We start from the raw sequence: 26,433 nt of genomic DNA on the forward strand, positions 1-26,433 counted from the left end.
CGCTCAGTAAAATAAGTCAGTCAGAGAAAGACAAATACCACATGATTTCAGTCATATGTAGAATTTAAGAAACAAAACAGATGAACATAGGGGAAGGGAAGAAAAAATAAGATGAAAATAGAGAGGGAGGCAAACAATAAGAGATGAACTCTAGGAAACAAACTGAGGGTTGCTGAGGGGAGATGGGTGGGAGGAAGGAGTAATTGGGTGATGGGCATTAAGGAGGGCACCTAATGTCATGAGCACTGGGTGTTACATGCAACTGATGAATCACTAAATTCTACCCCATAACTAATAAACAGTGAATGTTAATTAAGTTGAATTTAAATATAGAATTTTTAAAAATACTATGCAGAACTTAAAAAGCAGTATCTGTAAAGGAAGTCTGTGAAATTGGACATTTAGAAATTTTTGCTTATCAAGTCATACTAAGAGCGTGAGAGCCTAAAATAGTAAAGACATTTGCCACATGTCAATAGACAAAGGATACATATCCTGAACTCTTCATAATCACCAAGAAAAAGCCAGACAACCCAAGAGAAAAAAATAGGTAGAAGACATAACAGGCACTTCATGAAAGATGAATATCTAATAACTATGTAAGATTCCAGCCTCTTTAGTAATTAGGGAAATGCATATTAAAACCACAATGATCACTATTCCACACTTGTCAAACTGGCAAAAACTTTAATAGATTGTAACACCAAGTAATGATGGGAGTGTGGAACAATATAAACTCTTATATGTTACAGGTGGAAGTGTAAAAAAATTAGGCATTATCTCCTAACATTTGAGATGCACCAATATTAAAGTCCATCATATTCAGTTCTGAGTAAAACTCTAGTGAAACTTGTGTGCATATGCACTAAAACACTGTCATACCAATACCGTTTTTATAGCCAAAATCTGGAAACAATATAAATATTCATCAGCAGTATAATGGATAAAAAAATTACAACATATTTTATTTATATAGTGGAAATGCTATATACACAGCCACCAGTCCAGATAGGAAAAGGAAATCAGAGGGCTCCAGAGAGCTGTATTCAAAGGGAGGGGAAAAAGGAAACAACAACAAAAACTACAGATAATCAGATGTGTTTGACCTAACAAAGTAACTACAGAAAAACACAGTTGTTCAAGAAATGTAATTCTAACGTGGTACATAGTTCAGCTATGAATGTTTTCATAGTCATGATAATGTAAAGTGAATATTAATAAACCACTACTGTACCCTCTCAAAGAAAATCAGTATGAAGAGTAAAAGATATTAAAGGAAACTAAATCTCAAAGAAGGCAGGAAAGAGGAAAAAAAGAAGGAAACAATAGGTATGTGGTACAAAGCACAAAAGAAACTGTAGACATAAATACAATTGAACCATAATGCCAGTAAACATATCAGAAATGATAATAAATATGAACATGGTAGACTACAGAGGTTATCAGATTGGATTAAAAAACAAAATGCAGCTATATGGTATGTATAAGAGAAGTACCTGAAACAAAGGTACATTCAGACTGAAAGAGATAACAAAAAATACACCTAAGTGAAGTCTGTAAAAGCAAAATGTATTTAGCCTTCAAAATTAAGCTAGAAATTTCTTTAAATACTTCCATTTTTTGAGGGAAATTCTTCTTTCTTATATTTTTTCCCTAAAAGAAGGGCTTACATGATTTTCCTCCTGAAACTGGATTACCAATGTACTAAAATGTGTTACTTCTAAAGGATATTGCTAAATTACTTTTCATTAATTTAACACCTGAAAGTGTCCTGTTCCTCTTAGCAAGCACTATTTTATTATTTTTTACCAATCTCTTTGATAACAGGATATGATTTTAATTTTGCGTTTCTCCAACCATAAATGTGGTGAGCATATATTTCCTTTTGATTCAGTATATGTAGTTCTGTCTTTGTGAATTATCTGCTCCTATCTTTTGTCCATATTTCTATCGGGTTGTCTTTTTCTTATTAACTATGCAATTTATGTTGCAAATTGTTTTTCTACTCATCGCCTTTGGTAAAAACATCCAAAACGATGTTGAATATGGCATTAAATATTCCTGTCTACTAGATGTAATTACCTCAAATGTTTCTAATTCTAAAAAATAGCAGGAAACATTAGGTTAAACAGTCTTTATCTTATTTATAGTTTTATTTCATTCCTATTTTACCTTGAGTATTAGAAATGGCTGTCTATCAAATATTTTTTTTCTTCATCTTAATTATTGCTTTAAGTTCTACAATGTTAAAATGTTTATCATTAAAATATGCAGATATTTTCAAATACAGGTAGAGAACCAAGGTATTTACCATTTGCAAAATTAATTTTGAAAATTTAACTGGTTCCTAAACAGGGAACAAAATTTAAAAATGAGCTTACTAGTAACTTACTTTAAAATAAGTATTTAATTAAATAAATCAAAAGATAAAGCAACTTATCACTGTATTTATTTTTTTATAAAATGCATTTTCAGAAATGTTTCACTGGTGCTACAAAAATAAATATAAAACAAATATACATGTTTACATATGTTACTTATAAATACACATTATTTACATGTTCAAAAACTTCAGCATGTTTTTTTCATGATTCTCAACATGTCTGAGAAGTAGAGAAAACAATTTAAAAAAGCATAAATATACCACACACCATTTATATTTTTGCTTTTAAAAAACTGTTCGATACAAATATATGAACACAAATTTTGGGGGTATATGTTCTAAGAGCAAAGTCCGGTATACAGTTTTAATCTATGACCTGTACATTTTATAAGTTTCATTCTGCTTTGTTCTCTAATTAGAATACATCCATTATGGTATAGATTAAACCTGTCTTTTATAGAAAGGCTTTCTGAGGAAGTTATATTAAAAAAAAAAGTCACTTTACTTGAAAGCCAACAAGTTATTTATTAGACTTATAAATCTAAAAGGAGCTTCAATCATTCAAAACTAGGAGATGGATTAGAAAACATCAAAAGGATGGAAGAAAGACACTGTAATTTCTGTTTGATGTAATCTGGTAATTTTTCATTTTCTCCATACCTAAGTGAAGCAAAAGAAAAACATAACTTAATTAAATGGTTTGTATGAGAGTACCAAAAGATGTATTATATTTTTCAGTAATTCTTCAATGAAAGAGGCACCTCAGAAAAATTACACAAAATTATTTAAGTAGATACCTAAATCAAGATAAGCATAACCAATTAACCAATTTGTTTCCTTTTAAAACAGGCCACTTTCTAAATGTATTTAAATAATAAAAAGAGGGGATCCCTGGGTGGCGCAGCGGTTTGGCGCCTGCCTTTCGCCCAGGGCGCGATACTGGAGACCCGGGATCGAATCCCACATCGGGCTCCCGGTGCATGGAGCCTGCTTCTCCCTCTGCCTATGTCTCTGCCTCCCTCCCTCCCTCTCTCTCTCTCTCTCTCTCTGACTATCATAAATAGATTAAAAAAAATTAAATAATAAAAAGAAAATTAAAAATAATAAAAAGAAAACTTGAAATGACTTTATAATTTCTAAAGCAAGTTGAAAATTGGACTCTTCATTAAACTGACGGCCTTAATCTAAAGAACATACAAAACCTTATTAAATCATTTATTTCAACATAGAGAGGAAAGAAATTATATAGCAAAAGGCTAAATCCCAACCATTATTTTATGAACTTACCTAGTTATTTGACCATTTGGTGATGTATAACTGATAGAAGATACTCCTGCCTGCACGACCAACTGGGACCCATCATTGAACTGAACCCACACAGCTCCACTAGTTAACTAGAAAAATAATAAGCATGCAGAATTACTATACTGTAGGAGACTTGAAGTTCTTAGAAGGTACTCATGTTTAATAGGTTTTTCACATAGATAAAACAAAACAAAACAACAAAACAAAACAAGAAAAACAAAAACAATGCTCAGAGCACCTGGGTGGTTTAGTCGGTTAAGCATCTGACTCTTGATTTCAGCTCAGGTTAAGATCTCAGGGTCCTATGATCAAGCTCTGTGTAGGGCTCCCCACTAAATGGGGAGCCCCTCTGCCCCCCAACCCCTCACACTTTCACACCCTCACGTGTACTTTGTCTTAAACAAATCTTAAAAAAAAAAAAAAAAAAGGCAACCTTCTCAGGAACTACAAATATGAGGCAGTGATGGTAGTAGCATTAGGAATATTCACATCTTTTCAGATTATTCCTTTAATAGCTAAGGCATTTATAATATTAAAATTATTTTAAAAAATAAATAAAATTATTCTAAATTAATCGTTTCCCATTCATTTCTACTACAATGTCTGAATAGTTTTGTGTCATCCTCCCACTCCAATAGCATCCTAACCAAGAAGAGATTTAAGAAATAACGAAAGTAACATTTTCTTAAATTAGGATCTTCCTCTATTCTTTGCACTTGGGACACAGAATTTCTCTTTGGCCTGAGAACATTACACCTTTGCAAACTTATCCCTTTAGTCACTGATATTTGATATAGTTACTAATACACAATGTGGCATTCCAAACAGCAGAGAGAAGTCATGGACACTGGAATCAAATAGACCTGGGTTTACATTCATCTCTGCCAACTACTGAGTAGGACTGTGCAAGTCAATCAATAATTATAAGCCATAATTTTACTATCTATAAAAAGAGGTAACATCACCTTTACTAGGTTTTAATTTGGGGAATAAGACAATATATATGAGAAATAGGGTACCACATAGCTTATTCAATATATGCTGAGTTCTCTTCATGTATTTCCTACCCCCATAAAGGTCTAAAATGCATTTTACTTCACTAGCAAGTAAAAATTACATGTACTATGCTCAAGTCTCCAATCTTTAAGCTTTCAGATAATATATACATACAGGCTCACACCTACATATAATTCTGTAAGTTTGAAACTTAATGTGGACTTAATTTTTAAATGCAAAAATCCTTTTCTGCCAAATGTAAGTTATTCTAATAGATTACAAATAGTTTCTAAAACTTAAATGTCATGAATATCATTCTTAATTCCTGACAAGTAGCCATTATTGTGACAATTCTATTGTTTTTAATTTATATTTTATTTTTATTTTTTGAAGATTTTGATTTATTTGTTCATGAGAGAGAGAAAGAGAGAGAGAGACAGAGACAAAGGCAGAGGGAGAAGCAGGCTCCCTGCAGGGAACATGATGCAGGACTCAATCCCAGGACCTTGGGATCACGACCTGAGCCAAAGGCAGACTCAATCACTGAACCACCCAGGTGCCCTTAATTTAGATTTTAAATTGAAGCATAATTGACATATAATGTTACGCTAGTTTCAGGTATACTACATAGTGATTCAACAATTCTATATAGTACTCTGCTCACCATCTGTCACTGTACAACATTACAGTATTATTGATAATTTTCCATATGCTATACTTTTCATTTGTCATTTATTTTACAACTGTAAGTGTGTACCCCTTAATCCCCTTCACCGAGTTTGCCAATCCTCCTCCCCTCTGGAAACAACCAGTTTGTTCTCTGTATTGATGAACTTCTGTTTTTGTTTTGTTTTTTAGCTTTCACATGTAACTGAAATGATATATTTGTTTTTCTCAGTCTTATTTCTTTTTTTTTTTTTTCAGTCTTATTTCACTTGCCATAATACCCTCTAGAACCATCTATGTTGTCACAAATGGCAAGATTTTATTTTATTTTTTTTTTATGGCTGAGTAATATTCTATTGTGTACATACACATACTTTTAAAAATGTATGTATGGGACAGCCCTGGTGGCACAGCGGTTTAGCACTGCTTGCAGCCCGGGGTTTGATCTTGGGGACCCTGGATCGAGTCCCACGTCAGGCTCCCTGCATGGAGCCTGCTTCTCCCTCTGCCTGTACCTCTGCCCCTCTCTCTCTCTCTGTGTCTCTATGAATAAATAAATAAAATCTTTAAAAAAAGTATGTATGTATTTATTTATTAATCAATTTTAAGTAGGCTCCATGCCCAACGTGGGGCTTTAACTCAGCCCTGAGATTGAGTCGCAAGCTCTACAGACTAAGCCAGCCAGACACCCCAACACATATATCGTCTTTATCCATCTATCAGTGGACACTTGGGTTTAAAACTTGTTTTTAAAACTTTAAAAACAAAACGACAAAAACAAATCACTTATGCCTTAGGAGACAATCTGTTATTAGCAATATCTAGAGTTTTCCAAATGTACACAAATAAAAACATAACCAATGTAAAAAAAGGTGTAGAAACTTTCTTGCAAAGAGAAATCTTTAAAAAATAAATTGTATTTTCTGATAATTGTCTAATTACTATGAAAACTAAGGATATTCAGTGAAAAAAATTCCCTTTTCTAAAAATTCTCACCTGTGTAGCCCAACCAACATTTTTCACAAAAACCGATTTCAAAAGTTGTGCTGATTTAGGAAGACAATCTTTAAGACTACTAGAAGGAATGTTTGTTCCAGAAGCTGCAGCTGTAAAGCCACATCCTTCATTTGTAACCATCTATAAACAGTAAAAGACAAGATATTATTCCTCAGTGTTTTTATAAGCCAAGCAAAACTGAAAAAGGACTAGATTTTCATTAGCTTACAATAATTTTTAATAACAAAGTTAAAAAATTAAAATATAACCACATAAACAAGAAACTTCAGATTTAAAGTATTAAAAACATAAACATATAACTGTATTATGGAAAGAGAAGAAAATCAAGAGTTGCTGTTTTCATGTAGGCAAATTTATATTTTTCCCTCAAGGTATAATTTTTCATACTGCTATTGTAGTATATATGTAGGTCTGTGAATATACACTCACAGATCCATTTCTTTAATGTCGCATTTCCTATATTGCTATATAGTCTTTACAGGCATGATAGTTCATAGAATAAAAATTTACATTTATGTAACCATAGGCCTATCATGGATATTAAGGCAATGATATTTTACTAGTAAAAATAAAATGATATATACATATAATAATATATTTAGCTTTTTGCCAGAGGGGCAGGTTAGACTTCACTGTGGTAACATTTAAATTGAGACCTGAATGATGAGAAAGAATTAGCCATTAAGAGTTTGGAGAAAAGTTCCAGGTCAAGTGAACAGCATGTGAAAAGGCCCTGAAACTTACTTGAAGAACTGAAAGAAGGCTTTAGAGAACTAGAATAAGGCAAAGAGAGTACAGGGTAAAGTAGGCAAGGAAAAAAAAAAAAAAAAAGTAGGCAAGGGAGAAGTAGACAGGTGAGAGTAAGGTAATAGTATGGAATTTATATTTTATATGAAGGACATGAGACAATGACAGAGTTTAAAGTATAGAAGTGATGTATTTTTACTTACAGAAGGATTAAGTATTGGTGTTGGTTTTGGAGAAGCAGCACTATTTATGATCATTTTATTCAAAGATGCTCTGTCACTCATCAGGTAGTTTGGATCCACAGAAGTAGGAGGTGATAAGGCCTTAGGTGAACTAGTATTACCAGGTTTTCTGAAGGGAAAGAAATGTCCAGATATATTCCCTTAAAGCTTTCAACTTACAGAAAACTAAAAAATGTCCAAAATGTAAACACCAAACCTTTTTTTAAACATTTATGACACATTTTAGCCATGTTTAAACATTTTTCAAACATTTACCTTCCTACAATTATTGGGAAAAAGGGAGCACTTCCACTTTTCTTTTCCTCTTCTGAAATTACGGATTCCAGTGCTAAGCAAATACGATGGCCCTGTTTCAAAAGAACAATAATGCTTTTTGTCATTATTTCACCTGTCATTTGGAATCAAACTTTTTTAAGATTTTATTTTTTCATGAGAGACACACAGAGAGAGAGAGAGAGAGAGAGAGAGAGAGAGAGAGAGGCAAAGACATAGGCAGCAGGAGAAACAGGCTCCCCGAGAGGAACCTGATGCAGGACTTGATCCTAGGAACCCAGGATCATGACCTGAGCCAAAGGCAGACACTCAACCACTGAGCTACCCAGGTGCCCCTGGAATCACTATTAATTGGTATGAAAAACCTACCATAACTAGGTACATACCTCATCTGCATGGTCCATATACAATTTTATTTCCCCTTTCAAGGTATTGATTTCACTTTCACCTTTTAAGGTATAAGATTTCCCAGTCTTTTCAATCACCTGAATTAAATCTTCAGTTTTGTGTATCTTTGCTCCTTAAAGAATAAGAAGAAAAATGCTTTTATCATTTCTTTAAATATTCCTATGTTTATATTCATTATCATACTAGTATGTAAAGATCAAGTTATTTATATTCACTTGCTGACCATGAATAAAATGAGTCTCTGAATGTATTCAATAAATACAGACCATCCATTTTCCTTTTCTGCATACAATTGGCTTAAGTCTGATACTTTTATGGTATTTAAAAAAAATCACTGATCTCATACGAAAACATAATTGAAGGATAAGTATAATGATATGTGTACTGTGTGTTTGTGCTAGGTGTCCCTTAAAGGGAGCTTTACAGATTAAAAAGTAAACCATCCTTATAGATTAAGAAAATGATATTCTCTAGGTCAAATCGATCCTTTAGCCACATTTATAATTTTTACAATTTGAATATTTGAATTTCTAATAAGAAATAGGATATTGTTTATTTCAGGTGATTTTGTACTATCAAGCTAAATGTTGTTAAATCCGAGCTAAATAAGGAAAGAGGACTAATATACATATTGGAGAATAAGTTGTTTACATGAAAATATATAAATAAATTTGGTTAACATAGTACACTGTATTGTGTATTTTATTTGTATGAATATATAGCTTAAAAACTTGTGGTGCTGAATTAAAAAAACCACAATTACTAAATTATAAACTAAAGGGGAAAAAAATTACCATTTCTAAATGGTACTTACCATCATAAAACCAAACCTCAAAATCAGCACCAGGGGAATTCTCCATCAAAATGCATTTAGCATATTTTGTAAAATAAGTGATTTTGGGTGATTTAGATCGTACAAGGTGTACAAATCTAGAAGCATATTGATATTTTCGCCAGTACTTCTCTAGGAAAGAACAGAAAAAAAATTAGCTATTATTAGGAAATAAAGTGCTGATTTGACATGTAAATTCTATAAGTTTAATACTGATTTCTACTCTTCCTCAAAAATTCAAGTTCATAGCTTAGAAACCTCATTACCAAAATAAAGATATTTTAGTGATCCAACTCTTTTAATGAAAACTAAGGACAGTATAATACAATTCCCAAGAAGTATATAACAAATTATGATGAGTAGTACCATGATTATTTAAAAAATCTCTTTCTTTGAATCACTGACATCTTATTATAAGTAATTATTCCTTCTTATAAGTAATTATAATAAGATGTTAGTAATTGAAATGAAAAAATTTCTACCTGAGATATCAGTATCAGACTATTAGGAAACAATGTAGTTCTTTTTATGCTAGTAAAGCATAGAGTTTTATGGTCCTAATATACAAAAGTCAGGTTTTACATTTCCCTGTAACTACAGTCAACATAGTATTTAGTCTTGTCTATCTGTTTTGATTTCTAATAGGGTTATAAACAGGTTTTCTTGTTTGATTCCAAAAGTCAGTTCAGCCAAGTCTTATTACTATTCAATATTTAATTCCCCTATCCATAATATCCAGAAGCTGAACAAGGAGTCTATGGAGCACAGTAATGGTCTCAAAAGTCAAAATTAGATACTTTATGTTGAATTTTAAACAAGATTCTAGACAAATTAGTAACTAAATAAGTGTACATATTATACTTGTGTGATAAACAACTAATATTCCATAGGTAGTTTTTACTTATAGAATATGAATAAACATTAGATTAGTAAGGTACACCACATCTCACCACATATAAAGAATAAGAACATGAGCTACAGACTGGCTGAAGCAAGACATTTATAATCTATGATATCCACATATATAGAATTTATGTATATATAAATCCATTATCTAAATATATTCCCTGGTAAATTTACATACCTGGTAAATTGTCAAAGCTGTACCTACTAATGTTGTCAGTAGGGGGTGGTGGTCTATCAGCAAGAGGAAAACCTCTTCCATCATTCGGATAATAAATAGTGATCTGCCAAAAAACATTTTAAGAATTCTAATCATATGCTGTTAAGTTAGAGTGCTTTATTTTGTTAATAAAATTATGAAAAGAGCTCACATGTAAAACTTATTTTGTTGAAAATGCTAAATATTCTCTAGAAGTAATTATTTTGCTTTCCAAACTTAAGTTTAAAGTTTAGATTTTGTACAGGTTGTAATTATTTTAAAGCTACGCTAGTTAAATATATGTAGTCTACTACTTTACTTTTTGAATTTAACATATTAAGAAAACCAATTAAAAAAATTTAACAATATCATTGTAGAATAAATTGGAATGCTAAATGCTTAATGAAAATTTAAAGTTGCAAGATAATAAAGCAAAGTTACATTACCATATTTCCATCACTAGATATTTGAAGAACTTCTTTCACATATTCTTGAGATGTATGCTCCTTTAGAAGCTCCACACAGACCTCCTCTGAATCAAGTATACTAACCTATACAACGAAAAACTAGGGTTAATAACAATTCTCGTTTACTGTAATAGCTCTGACATATACAACACTTAAAAGCAATACTTAACCATAGCAGAAACAAAAATTACAGTCAAAATCAAATGGCTGCTTCTCAACAACAATCTACATCAGAGGTGTAGTTGAGCACAACTGTGAAACATAAGGAGCAAAGGTAAGAAGGTATAATTAAGTGTGAAATGATAACCAGGGGGCAGAATGAAAGCAGAAGGTAGGGGTGGAGAATAAGGACTCTGAAAAGACAAGAGCAAGCCAAACAAAGGCAAGACTGGATGAAATAGAAAACAAGGTATGAACAGGAGGAAGATGGAATTAAAAAATAAAAATCACTGTTTCCAATTCACACAATTTAAACTCTAAACTTGATTTTCTGTATGGTCTTCTTAAATAGTTTCAGATGTTAAAAAAAATTTTTTTTTCTAGTTTACCTTTTTGATTTGAAACTGGAATACAGAAACATTTAAAACAAAAGCAAAAGGTGATATTAAATATTAATTTAGTAATTGGAATTGTGAATAATATTTAACATAGTATTTAACCACTGTTACTTTTAAGTGTTTCTCATTATCAATAATTTAAAACTCAAAACTTATCAGTATCAATTCACCATTCTTAAAGTAGCTGGAAGAAGAACAAAAGCTATTTTTCCATAAACTCTCAGTCTCTTCTTTCAAATGAGTTTATCATGTAAATATCAGAAGTACAGGAACTAAAGAGACATATTTAATATAAGAAACCACATACTCAAAGAAAATATCATATAGTAATTTAGAAAAATTGTTGACATACCACAGCCTTTTTGGTTTTCTGTCTAATTGGTTTTAACCTGTAAGCAGTCAAAGGAGATGTAATGCCTCGTAATGTACATTTCTGATATGGTGGCTCCATTCCCCTAGTCTTGTTTTGTTCAGAAAGAGGATCAGAGTCATAAATAGATTCTTGTTGAATTATTTCAGGTTTACTTTGAAATGCAGTCATATACTTCATAGTATTCAGCTGTTTTGCAGAATGTACGTTATCAGAAGCATCAGGGCTCTTTTTGACTCGTGTATCAGTCCAAGCATTTCTTGATGTGTCCTGCAAATCTGGATGGCCTTGGAAATCTCTGTTTGGGCCAATGCTATTGTGCTCAGTAGTTTCTCTGAAATGAGCTATAATATACCCAGAATGAAGTAATTTAGTGAAAAATTAATATAACACAATGTCATGCTGGTATTGTTTTTTTGAGGTACAAAAAAAAACCTGTAAAAAAAATCTACATAATATTTAACAAATAAGCAGTTTTAAGATATGACATAATAAATGACTTTAAAAGAATATTTTAAGAAATACCTTTATACTCCTAAAATTAAGAAAGATATTATTAAACCTATTTTCTAATGACTGCCTTTTGTATTATGAAATTAGTTTTTCAACTGAGGCAAAATTGAGGGTCACTTACTAGTTCTAAAACAAGTAATTTCCAATGCTCCAACAAGTACAGATTTGAGGATATCCCAGGTAATCATTCTCAGTAAGAAGTAAATTTATCCTCTTTAAGCTAAGGACTGTCTGTTCTATCTTATAAAATATGCAAGTAAGAGCAAAAACAATATATGAAATAGTTTTACTATTATTAATATTTACTATCACAAGTGTATCTGCACTACATTTTTAAAGAGTTTTTGTTGAATTTTACCCATTTATATTTCATATGTTTGAGAGTTCACAAGGGATCATTATCTTTTTAAAGCCCTTAAAATGATTAGACTATATAGATATCTATAAGGCAATTATTCAAATGCTTAACTCTAAAAATATGTATTGCAATTTTTTTCCCTAAATGACTTTTTTTTAGTGCTTTCCTTCCCCCTACTCCCATTATGACAGAAAATATTTTGTACCCAATAATATACTTTAAAATTGCAGTGGTGGGGATCCCTGGGTGGCTCAGCAGTTTAGCGCCTGCCTTTGGCCCAGGGCGCGATCCTGGAGTCTCGGGATGGAGTCCTGCGTCAGGCTCCAGGCATGGAGCCTGCTTCTCCCTCTGACAGTGTCTCTGTCTCTGCCTCTCTCTCTCTCTCTCTCTCTCTCTCTCTGTCTAAATAAATAAATAAATCTTAAAAAAATAAAAAAAATAAAATAAAATTGCAGTGGCACTACTAGATTATAAACAAGCTTATTTCTCCATCTCAGATATCTCCATACTACTAAATAAAAGTATCTATAAACACAGCAGGTTAAGTGCAAGTTTAAGTACATGGCAATTTTATAGTTTAAAAAAATAGAAATTTGAATCATCAACAAGTACACATAAAAAGATTAATTCCAGGATCCCTGGGTGGTGCAGCGGTTTAGCGCCTGCCTTTGGCCCAGGGCGCGATCCTGGAGACCCGGGATCGAATCCCACATCGGGCTCCCGGTGAATGGAGCCTGCTTCTCCCTCTGCCTGTGTCTCTGCCTCTCTCTCTCTCTCTGTGACTATCATAAATAAATAAACAAACAAACAAACAAACAAACAAATAAATAAATAAAAATACTTAAAAAAAAGATTAATTCCCTTTTGGGCTCTTGAAAATATATTTTTTAAAAAAGCAATACACACTTGAGATAACAACTGTGCTTAAATTATAGTCATATTATGTACTCCTTGTCTGAAGTAATATAATACTTTGTAATCTCCTCCTCCCCATATGTTTTTTTTATTCTTTTTCTTCACCATTATTTTCAACACACCTTCTGTGAGTCTGTTATGTTCATTAATAAGAAATGTTGAACTTCCAAACTCTGAATCTAAAATAATGACTTCAGGGACACCTGGGTGGCTCAGTGGTTGAGCACCTGCCTTTGCCTCAGGGCATGATCCCGTGGTCCTGGGATCAAGTCCCACATTGGGGTCTCTGTATGGAGCCTGCTTCTCCCTCTGCCTACGTCTCTGCTTCTCTGTGTCTCTCATGCATAAATAAATAAAATCTTTAAAAAAATTAATTAATTAATAAATAATGACTTGGAATGACAGCTGTTTAAAAATGTTAGGTTTTTGGGGTACCCGGCTGGCTCAGTCAGTAAAGCATATAATTCTTGATCTGAAGTCCTGAGTTCAAGCCCATGTTGGGCTTAGAGCTTACTTAAAACAACAAACCGCCACCCCCACCAAAAAAACCCATTTAGGTTTTAGTAGTTGTATACTTTATCATATGTGAGGTCCCATTAGTAAACCATGAATTGTCCACATCAGCTTCTACTTAAAAATAAGATCAACCATCTTTTGATTATTTTATATGCACTGATAGTTAAGTGCTTATTACAGATACACTGCAAGAACAGAGAGATAGAGTAAAGTTTATGAGCCAGACTGTATGGGCTGGAATCCTGGATCCTCTGCTTAAAGGCAGTGTAGCTTGTCAAATTAAGCTCTGTGCAATACAGTTCCTCAGGTGTAAGACAGGGCTAATGATATTATCTTCATATTTTTTGAGTGTGAGAATTTAATAAGTTAATATTTGTTAACCATTAAGGATAGTAGCTGATAAGCAAATACTCAAAATGAGTATTTATTATTACTGTATTGTAATACAGCTTATTGAAAATATATTTTCTTTTTTAACATGTATTATTTTCTTAAGAAAACCCAAACATATAAAAACAAAACAAAACAGAAAACTCACGCTTTATTTGCAGATTCCCAAACCACTGCTGCACCATTTCAGTCTGAGGTGTCTGGTCTGGAAATGGAAAAGGAGTTTTTCCTGGACAAAGATGATTGGAGCTAAACAGAGAAAAGAAATTCTGATAAACAAAAAATTATCAGGTAATAACTTTTGAAGACAAAAAATATTTTAAAAGGTAGTTACCTTTTGATCTGAATACTTAAAAATTTTAGAGTAACTATAGAAACCAATATTGGCATAATTAAGTTGTCTTTAAGAAGTTAAACTTCTAGACCAAAATGCCCATAGTACTGTGACATTTCTATATGGCTACTGCGCTGTTAAAATTTAAGCATAAAAATCAAAGATCAGAGAAAGGAAAAAAAAATACCAGAGTCACTAAAAAATTAGCTCTCATGTGAGAAGGAGTCAATAATATGATTACTCATCACTGGCTCACCTTGTGTGTGTGTGTGTGTGTTTTGTGTGGTGGGGCTAAAAAAAGGAGGGGAGAGAGAGAGAATAGTTACTACTGGAGTACTTTAGGGCTCAGACATGTTCAATATACTTCACACTGGAGACTTCCTTTCTACAAAAAAAAAAAAAAAATCAGACTAAAAATTCTCAGGTATTAAAACATTCTACAAACACATTCATGAGACTATATACTCATTTTGAAAGAATTTCTTAACTACAAATAAAAAGTCATTCTGGGGTGCCTGGGTGGCTGAGTCAGGTAACAGGTAAGTGCCTTCTGCTCAGGTCATGATCTCTGGGTCCTGGGATACAGCCTCATATTGGGCTCCCTGCTCAGCAGGAAGTCTGCTTCTCCTGGTCTCTAACAAATAAATAAAATCTTTTAAATAATTAAAAAAAAATCATCATTCTGATTCTCTAATAGAAATCATAATTAAGAAGTACCCAGAAACATCTGAAAATGTTAAAAAAAAAATCAACCCTCAGTTACATGCAGCTTCATATTTGTGCTAATAGAACATTAAAAAAAATGCTTTTTTTTTTTTTTTTTAAATTTTTATTTATTTATGATAGTCACACAGAGAGAGAGAGAGAGAGGCAGAGACACAGGCAGAGGGAGAAGCAGGCTCCATGCACCGGGAGCCCGATGTGGGATTCGATCCTGGGTCTCCAGGATCGCGCCCTGGGCCAAAGGCAGGCACCAAACCGCTGCGCCACCCAGGGATCCCTAAAAAAAATGCTTTTGATAGAATTCTTACCGTGCTTGATCATTATCAGGTCTTTCAAAAGATCCAGGACTACTGGATGCCTTTTCTTTAAAGAAGTGAAAAATATTGACATCGCTGTTTGTAGGTGAATATCTTTCTTCATTTTCATCTACTCCTGATCTTCTGGGCTTTGAAAGCATTTCTGCTGAGTGACATCGTTCCATTGTGTATGTTTTTGCTCGAGACTGACCATTAGAAGTGTCAGATCTATCAGAGGAATGGGCTCTACGAAGGTATCTAGAATGTGGCCTTTCTTCTGCATCCTGGATCACTCTTCCCCTTCCCCTATTGCTGGTTTCTTTTTCTTGATTTCCCCACTGAGTATAAAGACTGCTTCCATCTCCTGAAGAAGAAAAATCACTTGAATTTTTATTCTTTGGAAATACAGTCACTTTATTTGGGAGTGGTTGACCAATCAAGAGTCTTCTTCTGTCAAATAAACTACCACTTATACTGGTACTGGAAGAAGCTGTAATTGCAGTAGAAATTGTGGCATGTCCACTATCAATTGAGTCTTCTACAGTCCCTAAATCTTTACTTTTTGTTGAGGAATTTCGGGACATAAAAGGATGGTCTAATACTGAAGACAGACTTAAACGATCTGCTGGATTTCTACGAAGTAACTGGTGAATAAGGTCCTTGGCCTCTCTTGTCAAAAAAGCTGGCATTTCATAATCTGCCAATACTACTTTATTTAACGTGTTCTTGACTGTGTCAGTGTCAAAAGGTGGTCTCCCAATAAGCAACGTGTAAAACATACAGCCCAAGGACCAAACATCAGATTCAAGTCCATGTGCACTTCGAGTTGCAATTTCTGGTGAAATATAATTAGGAGTTCCACATAACGTATAGTGCTTTTCATGTGGCATTTTCAATTGAGTTGCCAGCCCAAAATCAGCAATCTTGATGTTCATATTACGTGTAAGTAAGAGATTAGAAAGTGTGAGATCCCGGTGTAATATACCATGAGAATGGAGATACAACATTCCTGTGATGATCTGGTGCATAAAGTGTCGAGCTGTTGGGATGCAAAAAATAAAATTTACAATTTAGAAAATATGAAAGATTAAGTATTTATTTAGAATTTTAGAATTCAGTTTTTAGAAACCCAAGTACATGTACCACAGTATTACATTAAAACACCAGCTTGTAGCTTAGTTTTACTATCCAAAAGACTACTATAATAATTTCATAATATTCTTTAGTTTTCTAAAGAATATTATGAAATATTTCCTTTCCTTTAAGACAACTAGGCACTCCTAATCTTTGTCCTTTCTAACTGATGAGTTTTCTATATAGTTAAGGAAAGGTTAGTTATATTAGCAATTGGAAGAGACTAGGGTAACTAGGGTACATGGAAGTCCAGAACAATTAAGAGCAAATATCTATAATCATACAATTTATAAATATATTCTAACTGTAAAAAAGAAAAAAGAAAGCTAGTTCCTCTGATGTGCTCCCAAACCCTCACAAAAAATAACCACTGTTAATAGCATGTATATATTGTTTTACGCTTTGTGCTTATGTACATTTACATGAACAGAAAAACGCTATAATAAATGCTTTAAAAATAAAAAGGTATAAAAATATACAGTTTCATTACTTTTTCCCTACTTCATACTCTTTCTTGAAGTATTTCCACGACAGTACACATAAATCCTATTTTTATTTATTTTATTTTAATTAATTAATTTATTTTTATAAATCCTATTTTTAAAAGATTTATTTATTTTAGGGGCACCTGGGTAGCACACTCATTATGCAAAGGTCTGACTCTTGGTTTCGGCTCAGGTCATCATCTCAGGGTTGGGAGACAGAGCCACAGGTTGGGCTCTGTGTTAAGTGGGAGTCTGCTTAAGATTGATTCTCTCTCCCTCTGCTCCTCTGCCCTGCTCTATTTCTCTCCCTCTCCAAAATAAATAAATCTTAAAAAAAAAAAAAAAGTATCAGGGAGGGGCAGAGAGAATCTCAAGCAGATTCTGTGGGGAGTGTGGAGCCTAATATGGGGCTCCATCTCAACACCCTGAAATTACAACCTGAGGGGAAACCAAGAGTTAGAGGCTTAACTGTGTCATCCAGGTCCCCTAAAAATCTTCATTTTATTTAATCGCCATTGATGAATATTTGGTCATTTCTGATTATTTCAAAATTACAATAAAACAACAACATAAAAAAGAATATGGACAAAATTACAATAAAACAAACAAAAGGAATAGGGACTCCTGGGTGCTCACAGGGACGCCTGGGTACTCAGTGGTTGAGCATCTGCCTTTCGCTCAGTCCTGGGATCAAGTCCCACATCAGGCTCCCCACAGGGAGCCTGCTTCTCCCTCTGCCTATATGTCTGCCTTTCTCTATGTGTCCCTCATGAATAAGTAAAATCTTTAAAAAAAAAAAAAAAAAAGGAATAAATATTTTGTACATGTTTGTTTTCTCATGCATATGTATGGGGTGGTTCTCTAATGTTAAATTCAAGAAGTAGAAACTGGGTTGAAGAATAAAATTCAGTATTTTAATAATTGCCAAACTGCCCTCCCAAAAAGGCTGTATTTTCATGTACATCCTTGTTAGCATTGGGTAGTCTCAATCCAATGAGTAAAAAAATGGCACTCACTATTTTAGTAGGCACTCTTACAATTACTACAGAGTTGGAGTATCTTTTCATGTATTTTTTTGGCCATTTGTACTCTTTTCTGTGAAGCAGGGTTATATTCCCTGCCCATTTTTCTATTGGATTACCCTTTTTGAAAGGCATCTTTTATATTTTTTAATATTAACATTAATTTGCCAGTCATATATTTTACAAATATTTATTTCCCATCTTGTGTTAAATTTGACTTAATCTTTTGTCATACATATTCTTAATTTTAATTAAGTCAAATTGATGATTCTTTTCCTTTATAGCTTTTGTAGGTTCTGGCTTATTTAAGAAGGCTTACTGTTACAAATTATTACAAAAAAATGCAATAATCATCATTAATCTGTTTACGGATATTCTTCAACTTGTATTACTACCTTATTTTGAGTCAAAGTATATGAATATTTGCATAATTTAATACAAATGACCAAATTGTATTTCAAATGGGTTATATAGACTTAAATGTACAAAAAAATCTAATAGCAACCACATTTATTAGTTGTACCTGCAATCTCAGTTACCAGGGTAAGATAACTAGAAAACAATCATTTGTGTGATGACTCATGGACTTATTTGATACTGATCTGAACTACAATAAGTTATTTATAAGAAACAAGGGAAGTTGAAACTGACTATACATTTGGTACTAAGGAATTACTGGGTGTGATGATGACTTTGTGATTATTATTTTTTTTTAAAGTTTGTATTTTTTAAAGATATATGCCAAAATATTTATAGACACAAAGATGTCTACAATCAGCTTCAAAATATTCTGGAAAATTGGGAGAATAGGAAGCGTACAGATGAAACAATTTGAACATGTTTTGGAAGCTGAGGGTTCATTATACTAGTTCCTCTATTTGTATGTTTGACATTTTCTACAATAACTGATCTCAATAGTTATTTGTGTTTGACTTAGGAACTACTTTATAGACATCAAAAACATTCTAAAAAGTTTCTCTCTGGATCTGAAAGGATAGACACTAAATAGCTACCAATGATTTAATTAATTTAAAATGTGGTTTTGGGGAAAGATGGATAACAAATTTCTCCTTTTACTTCTTCTTCAAGTAATGCTTGAATTACTTGTAGGAATTAACAGCTTTTCTAATTTTGAGAGTGGGGGGAAGTCTCCTTTCGTATCCTAAAGTAATAATGTAAATGGTTTTATTAAGTATTACAAAATAGCACATTCTTCAAAAATTAGTTTTTAAAGTATAAAATTCATATATACAAAAAGAAAAAAAGCAGCCACCTACCTTCGTTTTCTGAGAATGGTTTCATTCTGTTCTTTAGATATCTATTCATTTCTCCATTATGGCACATTTCTAATACTAGATATACATAATTGTTATCTTCAAAATAGTTATACAGCTGAAATATAAAAGGGCATAATAAATGGTAATATACAAAAATTCTGTGTCCTTTGTCACTTCTATAAAATTTGTATTACCTCCAAGATAGAAGGATGTTTCAACTGGCAATGTATTTTCACCTCATTTTGGACTCTCTGTACCATTCCAGCTTTGTACATGGCTTTCTTATCTATCTAAAAATAACATGAGACATTTAAATTTTGGTGATAAACTTCCAAATGTGAAGTTTTCAAAAGTTAACTTTGAAGAGAAAGTATACTTTAAAATATTCTTAAGTCCTTTTATTTACCTCTTTATGAGATCAATTTATTCTGGTGTTTGTTCTCTCCATGCACCCAACAGAGTGTTTGGCAGAGTAGACATTCAGTAAGTTTATCCATTGCATTCTAATACTCTCTTCCAACTTAAAAAATTTAATAGCACAACTATCATATCTATAACAACAACAAAAATCTAGCCAAGCTTTATTTTTTTTTTCACCCTGTTCCTCTTTTTTCTTCCAGACAAACTTTAAAATAAAGCTTCCCTTCCCAAAAAAAAAAAAAACAAAAAACAAACCAAAAAACAAAAAACTTCCCTACTGGTTTAGATAAGGGATTCTTAATTTGCTTATGATACTCCTATTAGACTGACCCGTAACAATAAAAAATAGTGTTTTAGGTTGTTAAAGTGTAATACAGAGCTATGTACAAGTAGCACTCATTATTATAAACAAATTGTTTATTCTTTGATTTCTATCAATTGCTATAAGTTTGCATAATAACAAGTCCTAGGTCTAGTGAACATTAATGAAAATAAAACATTTAAGCATACTCAAGGATCTCCTAAGGCATGTATAAGGTCAGTTGCTGGACTTGGCATTAGTCTTTTTGTGTACAAGCAATGGGTTCTTTCTACTCTAAATAAAAAAAAAAAAGGAGGGGCTCGCAGGTAAGGAGTTTCTGACATCTTAAGTCACCTAACTCCTTGCAAAGTAGAGGTGAGAAGTCGATGGAGATTTTCTTACCATTTTGATTGCAACTTCCAAACCAGTGTGAATGGACTCAGCTCTGTAGACACCAGCAAATGATCCTTTACCAAGCAGATTTCCAACTTTAAAATCCTTAAAAGTTAAAATTAAAGATATTGTGTGATGATTCACAGGAGAAAAAAGAAAAAGAGAAGACAGGAAGAGATCGGAAAAAAGATGATAACAATGGACAGAAAGGGGAATATGAATTCAGAATTCAAGCAGGTGTTACACCTCGATACAGCAGGTGTCTGGAGTGGAAAGCATGTTGACGCCTTGCAGGGATCCCTGAAAGTCCGGGCTGGGCTTCAGACGCAGGACCCAAATGAAATGCTTCCTTAACCCCAGTGCAGCTCCAGCACCTTGCTCCCAGCCCCAGCCAACCCACGGGGGCAGAGGGCTGGGCTGGAATCCCGCCGCAGCTCCCGCCGGAGGTAACTGCCATCCCCTGGGAGAAGGGGGACGCACATTCGCCCAGCTGTAGCGCGGCAGCCCCGGCGGGAGGGCCAACTTGAAGCCTTGAGAGGAGACGGGCGGGGCCGAGAGCAACTCACCTGTTCCCCCGACACTCCAGCCTGAGGGGCGGGGCGCCCCGCCCCACACAGCCGGGCGGGCGGTTGGGGCTCTCCCAAAGCACCTCGGCGCCCGCCCCGCAGCTGTTAGAGTCACCGGTTCGAGTCCTGCCACTCCAACTCCCTCTCTGCCCCCCTCCATCCCCCGGCCCCGCAGAGGATTGCCAAGTCTTTTCACCTCGATCTTCTCCCCGATGCAGGTCGCCATATTTCCAGGCCCCGGCCTGTGCTCCCCAGAGGAGCTCCCTTCACGCAGTCCCTTCGAGGCAGCGCTCCAAGCAGCCAGCCGGTCTTGGCGCCCATCAGGCTTGGCTCTCTAGGCCGCCGCTCCCGGCGACGGCTGCACAGCCACCGAGAGGCCTCCGCGGCACCTTCCGAGACCTGGGCGGCGCCTCTGCGCTCCCATTTTGAAAAACTCCCGCCGGTTGCCGTGCGGGGCAGGCCGTCGGTGACGTAAAGAAATTGGCCGCTCCGGATAGGCTGCGCTGGGCGCGCATGCGTGGCAGGCTCTCCTTGGCCGGGCGCCAGCGTCAAGGCCCTAGGGGCGGAGAACCGGAAGTGCTCGTCGCACCCCGCGGCGCCGCAGGGGTGTGTCGGCCGGCGGGCTCCCAGAAGGCCCAGACCGCCGTGTTTAAGAGCTGGTCTGGAACGTGAGACTTCCCCGGTAGGCTACTCACGTGACGGCCTTGAAAACTACTTCCGTTTCTATCAAGGGTTTAAAATGATTTTAAGTTTTTAAAAAAGATTTAGTGTGGGCAGCCCGGGCCGGGTGGCTCAGTGGTTTAGCGCCGGCGGCCCCGGGCGTGACCCTGGAGTCCCGGTATCGAGTCCCGCGTCGGGCTCCCTGCGTGGAGCCTGCTTCTCCCTCTGCCTCGGTCTCTGCCTCTCGCCTCTCTCTCTGTGTCTCCTGTGTCTCTCATGAATAAATAAATAAAATTAAAAAAAAAGATTTAATGTATTTATTCATGAGAGAGGCAGAGGCAGGGAGAGGGAGAGGCAGGCTCCCCGCGGGCAGCCGAATGCGGGACTCGATCCCCGGCCCCCGGAGGACTCCGGGAAGCCCAAGGCCCGCGCTCAACAACTGAGCCACCCAGGTGCCCCGCGGTTAAGATGGTTTTAAAAATTCAAACGTTTAAATTTGACAGAACACAGGGGGGAAAAATCACTACCTGTCTTTAAAAAAAAATATATATATATATATTAGGTTTTTAATTTATTTATTCATGAGAGACCCAGAGAGAGAGGGAGAAGCAGGCTCCCTGCCGGAGTCGGATGTGGACTCGAACCCAGGGTCCTGGATCATGACCCAAGCCAAAGGCAGATGCTCAACTACTGAGCCACCGAGGGATCCCCCTCATTACCGTCTTTTTTTTTTAGGATTTATTTATTTATGAAAAAGAGAGGCAGAGGGAGAAGCAGCTTGCGGGACTCGATCTCGGGTCTCCAGGATCGCGCTCTGGGCCAAAGGCAGGCGCCAAACCGCTGAGCCACCGAGGGATCCCCCTCATTACTGTCTTTTTGTTTTTTAATAATAAATTTATTTTTTATTGGTGTTTAATTTGCCAACATACAGAATAACACCCAGTACTCATCCTGTCAAGTGCCCACCTCAGTGCCCGTCACCCATTCACCCCCACCCCCCGCCCTCCTCCCCTCATTACTGTCTTAAACACCCTTTACACTTGTGCGTTTACTCCTTAGATTTTAATAATATATGTATGTAACGAGTGTGTTTGGTGCTTTAAGAAATTGAACTCTATTCTTTTCTTTTTCTATTCTTTATTTTGGTAAATTGCTGTTACTTGAGTCATTTGTATTAGCAACTTACATTTAAGAGATCTCACACACTTCGTGCAATGTATTGATCAAAGGAAACATCTATAAGGTTGGAATAATCCATTTTTCGCAGATGAGAAGATGGTGATACTTATTAAGGATTTATAACAAACTACACCACAAACTTAGATCTTTTTTTAAAGACTTATTTATTTGAGACGGAGTGGGGTGCAGAGGGAGAGAGAGGGACTTTCAAGCAGACTCCCCACTGAGTGGGGAGCCACAGGTGGGCTCCATCTCAGGACCCTGAGATCATGACCTGAGCTGAAATTAAGAGTTGGATGCTTAACCAAATGAGCTGCCCAGATCTTCTGTTTCTAAATAGGAAGCTTTTTTCTTCTACCTTAATGGGTATATTAAGTTTACTTAAGTTGGTGTACCTGCAAGCTTGTAAGAGACTTGAGAGAAAAGTCAAATTTTCCCCTTCATTTGTAGAAATCTTACCTTAAAGATTATATGTTATAATGCTTGAGCAGTTGGTTCCAGAGTCCAGTATTCCAATTAGACTTGCTTTTGCTGTTAAATTTTCAGAAATTCATATAATTCACTATCAATGTGGGTTTTTTGGGGGGATATCCTTTGTTCCATTAATATCAGGTATTATATTGACTTGTTAAAAACACAATTTTTCTTCTTGTTTATTTTAATTCCAGTACAGTTAACATACAGTGTTAAATTATTTTCACTTATCATATTTTCATTTAAATTATTTTCAGGTGTACAATATAGTGATTCAACAGTTCCATACATCACCCAGTGCTCAACACAACATCGCCTACTTTTTTTTAAAAATATTTTTTAAATTTATTTATGATAGTCATATAGAGGGAGAGAGAGAGGCAGAGACATAGGCAGAGGGAGAAGCAGGCTCCATGCACCTGGAGCCTGACGTGGGATTCAATCCTGGGTCTCCAGGATCGCGCCCTGGGCCAAAGGCAGGGGCCAAACCGCTGCGCCACCCAGGGATCCCCGACATCGCCTACTTTACCAATAATCCTCACCCTCCTCCCTTCTGGTAACTATCAGTTTATTCTCTATAGTTAAGAGTCTGTCTCTTGGTTTGCCTTTCTCTTTTTTCCTGTTGATCATGTTTTGTTTGTTAAGCTCCACATGTAAGTGAAATCATATGATATGTCTTTCTCTAACTTATTTCACTTAGCATTATACTCTCTAGCTCTATCATGTTGCAAATGGCAAGATTTCACTCTTTTTATGACTGAATTATATACTCCATTGTGTATAATAACCACTGCCGCTTTATCCCTTCATCAATTAAAGGACACCAGTGCTGCTTCCATAATTTGGCTATTGTATATAATGCTGCTATAAAATCGGGGTGCATATACCCCTGGTATTTATAGCAGCAATAGTATTTTTGTATTTTTTGGGGGGGAGGGGTAAATACCCAGTAATGCTATTACTAGATCATATGGTAGCTCTATTTTTAACTTTTTTTAAAAAAAAATTTATTTATTCATGAGAGACACAGAGAGAGAGAGGCAGAGACACAGGCAGAGGGAGAAGCAGGCTCCATGCAGGGAATCCGATGTGGGACTGGATCCTGGGACTCTAGGATCATGCTCTGGGCAGAAGGCAGGCACCCCAACCACTGAGCCACCCAGATATCCTTATTTTTAACTTCTTAAGGAACCTCCATACAGTTCTCCAGAGTGGCTGTGCCAGTTTGCATTCCAACCAACAGTTTAAGGGGTTTCCTTTTTTCTCCACATCCTTGCCAACACATTGTTTCTTGTATTGTTGATTTTATCCATCTGACAGGTGTGAGGTGATATCTCATTGTAGTTTTGATTTGTATTTCCCTTGACGATAAGTGATGATGAACATCTTTTCATGTGTCTGTTGGCCATTTGTATGTGTTCTTTGGAGAAATGTCTGTTCATGTCTCTGCCCATTTTTTAATTGGATTATTCATTTTTGGGGTGTTGAGATTTATCATTTCTTTTTTTAATCAGTTCTTTATATATTTTGGATACTAACTTTTTATCAGGTATGTCAGTTGCAAATATCTTCTGTTCTGTAGATTTTCTTCTATTTTTGTTGATTGTTTCCTTCGCTGAACAGAAGCTTTTTCTTTTGATGTAGTCCCAGTAGTTTATTTTTGCTTTTGTTTTCCTTGCCTCAGGAGACATAGCTAGAAAAATGTTGCTACAGTCAATATAAGAGACATTACTGCCTATGTTCTCTTCTAGGATTTTTATGGTTTCAGGTCCCACATTTAGTTCTTTAATCCATTTTGAGTTTATTTTTGTGAATGGTATTAGAAAGTGGTCTAGTTTTATTCTTGTGCGTATAGCTGACTAGTTTAACATCATTTATTGAAGAGACTGTCTTTTTCTCATTGGATATTCTTTGCTACTATGTTGAAGATTAGCTGACCATATAATTGGGCTCATTTCTGGGTTTTCTATTCTATTCTTTTGGTTTATGTATCTTTTTGTGTCAGAATGGTACTGCTTTGATTACTGCAGCTTTGTCATACATCTTGAAGCCTGAAATTGTGATGCCTCCAGGTTTGCTTTTCTTTTTCAAGGTTGGTTTGGCTATTTGGGATGTTTTGTGGTTTCTTTTTTTTTTTTTTTTTTTTTTTTTTTTTTTTTTTTTTTTTTTTTAATTTTTTTTTTTTTTTTATTTATTTATGATAGTCACAGAGAGAGAGAGAGAGGCAGAGACACAGGCAGAGGGAGAAGCAGGCTCCATGCACCGGGAGCCTGATGTGGGATTCGATCCCGGGTCTCCAGGATCGCGCCCTGGGCCAAAGGCAGGCGCCAAACCGCTGCGCCACCCAGGGATCCCTGTTTTGTGGTTTCACACAAATTTCATGATAGTTTGTTCTAGGTGTGTGAAAAATGCTGTTGGTATTTTTATGGGAATTGGATTAAATGTGTAGATTGTTTTGAATAATATAGGCATTTTAACAATATTCTTTCAATTCATGAGTATGGAATGCCTTTCCTTTTCTTTGTGTCAGAGACAATTTTTCCAGAGTGGTTTTAGGTTCAAAGCAAAATTAAGTGGAAGGTACAGAGATTTCCCATATACTCTCTACTCCTCATGCATACTTTTTCCTATTATCAATATCACTCACCAGAATGGTACATCCTTAACAAGTGTGAACCTACATGGACCCATCATAATTACCCAGAGTCCATAGTTTATCTCAGGTTCACTATTGGTATTGTATGTTCTGTAGATTTGCACAAATGTATGAAGACATATATGTCATTACAATTTCAGAATATTTTCACTGCCCTAAAAGTTCTCTGTGCTTCTTGAAAGTTCTCTGTGCTTCTTCTATTCACTGCACCCTCCCACCCATTAGCAACCACTGATCTTTTATTGTCTTCATAGTTTGAATTTCTAAAATGTTGCATAATTGGAATTATACAATTTTCATATTGGCTTCTTTCACTTAGTAATATGCATTTAAGTTTCCTCCCATGTCTTTTCATGGCTTGATAGCTCACTTGTTTTTAGCACTGAATAATATTTCATTGTCTGGATATATTACAATTTATTTAGCCATTCACCTATTGAAGGACATCTTAGTTGC

The 26,433-nt window shown here is 35.3% G+C and overlaps 1 protein-coding gene across 2 annotated transcripts; it reads right to left on the reverse strand.

The window, feature by feature from the left end:
- Positions 1-667: 667 nt before the first annotated feature.
- Positions 668-21,467, reverse strand: PLK4 (polo like kinase 4). Of its 2 annotated transcripts, XM_072788472.1 has the most exons (16): positions 21,205-21,467; positions 20,452-20,547; positions 19,523-19,618; positions 19,329-19,443; positions 15,423-16,449; positions 14,206-14,306; positions 11,348-11,709; positions 10,418-10,522; positions 9,954-10,056; positions 8,852-9,001; positions 8,016-8,149; positions 7,612-7,703; positions 7,318-7,465; positions 6,347-6,487; positions 3,671-3,777; positions 668-3,043 (listed from the first exon to the last, which is right to left on the reverse strand). In XM_072788472.1, exons 1-16 carry the CDS (start codon positions 21,232-21,234, stop codon positions 2,941-2,943), a joined length of 2,910 nt encoding a protein of 969 aa, XP_072644573.1. In that variant the 5' UTR covers positions 21,235-21,467; the 3' UTR covers positions 668-2,940. The 2 variants fall into 2 exon arrangements, with proteins under 2 accessions (XP_072644573.1, XP_072644574.1); XM_072788473.1 differs by lacking the exon at positions 21,205-21,467 and having other exon boundaries at positions 19,523-19,614; positions 20,452-20,546.
- Positions 21,468-26,433: the final 4,966 nt, after the last annotated feature.

This window comes from Canis lupus, chromosome 20, assembly GCF_048164855.1.
Source record: "Canis lupus baileyi chromosome 20, mCanLup2.hap1, whole genome shotgun sequence".
Lineage (NCBI taxonomy): Eukaryota > Metazoa > Chordata > Mammalia > Carnivora > Canidae > Canis > Canis lupus.

Bases quoted from the DNA above. Each gene is read 5' to 3' on its own strand.
- PLK4 (XM_072788472.1), bottom strand. From the start codon at position 21,234: ATGGCGACCTGCATCGGGGAGAAGATCGAG. The intron at 9,002-9,953 runs GTATGTAAATTT...GTTCTTTCCTAG, and splicing joins CAGCTTTGACAATTTACCAG to AGAAGTACTGGCGAAAATAT. The intron at 3,778-6,346 runs GTGAGAATTTTT...TTATTTTTCTAG, and splicing joins ATGTTGGTTGGGCTACACAG to TTAACTAGTGGAGCTGTGTG.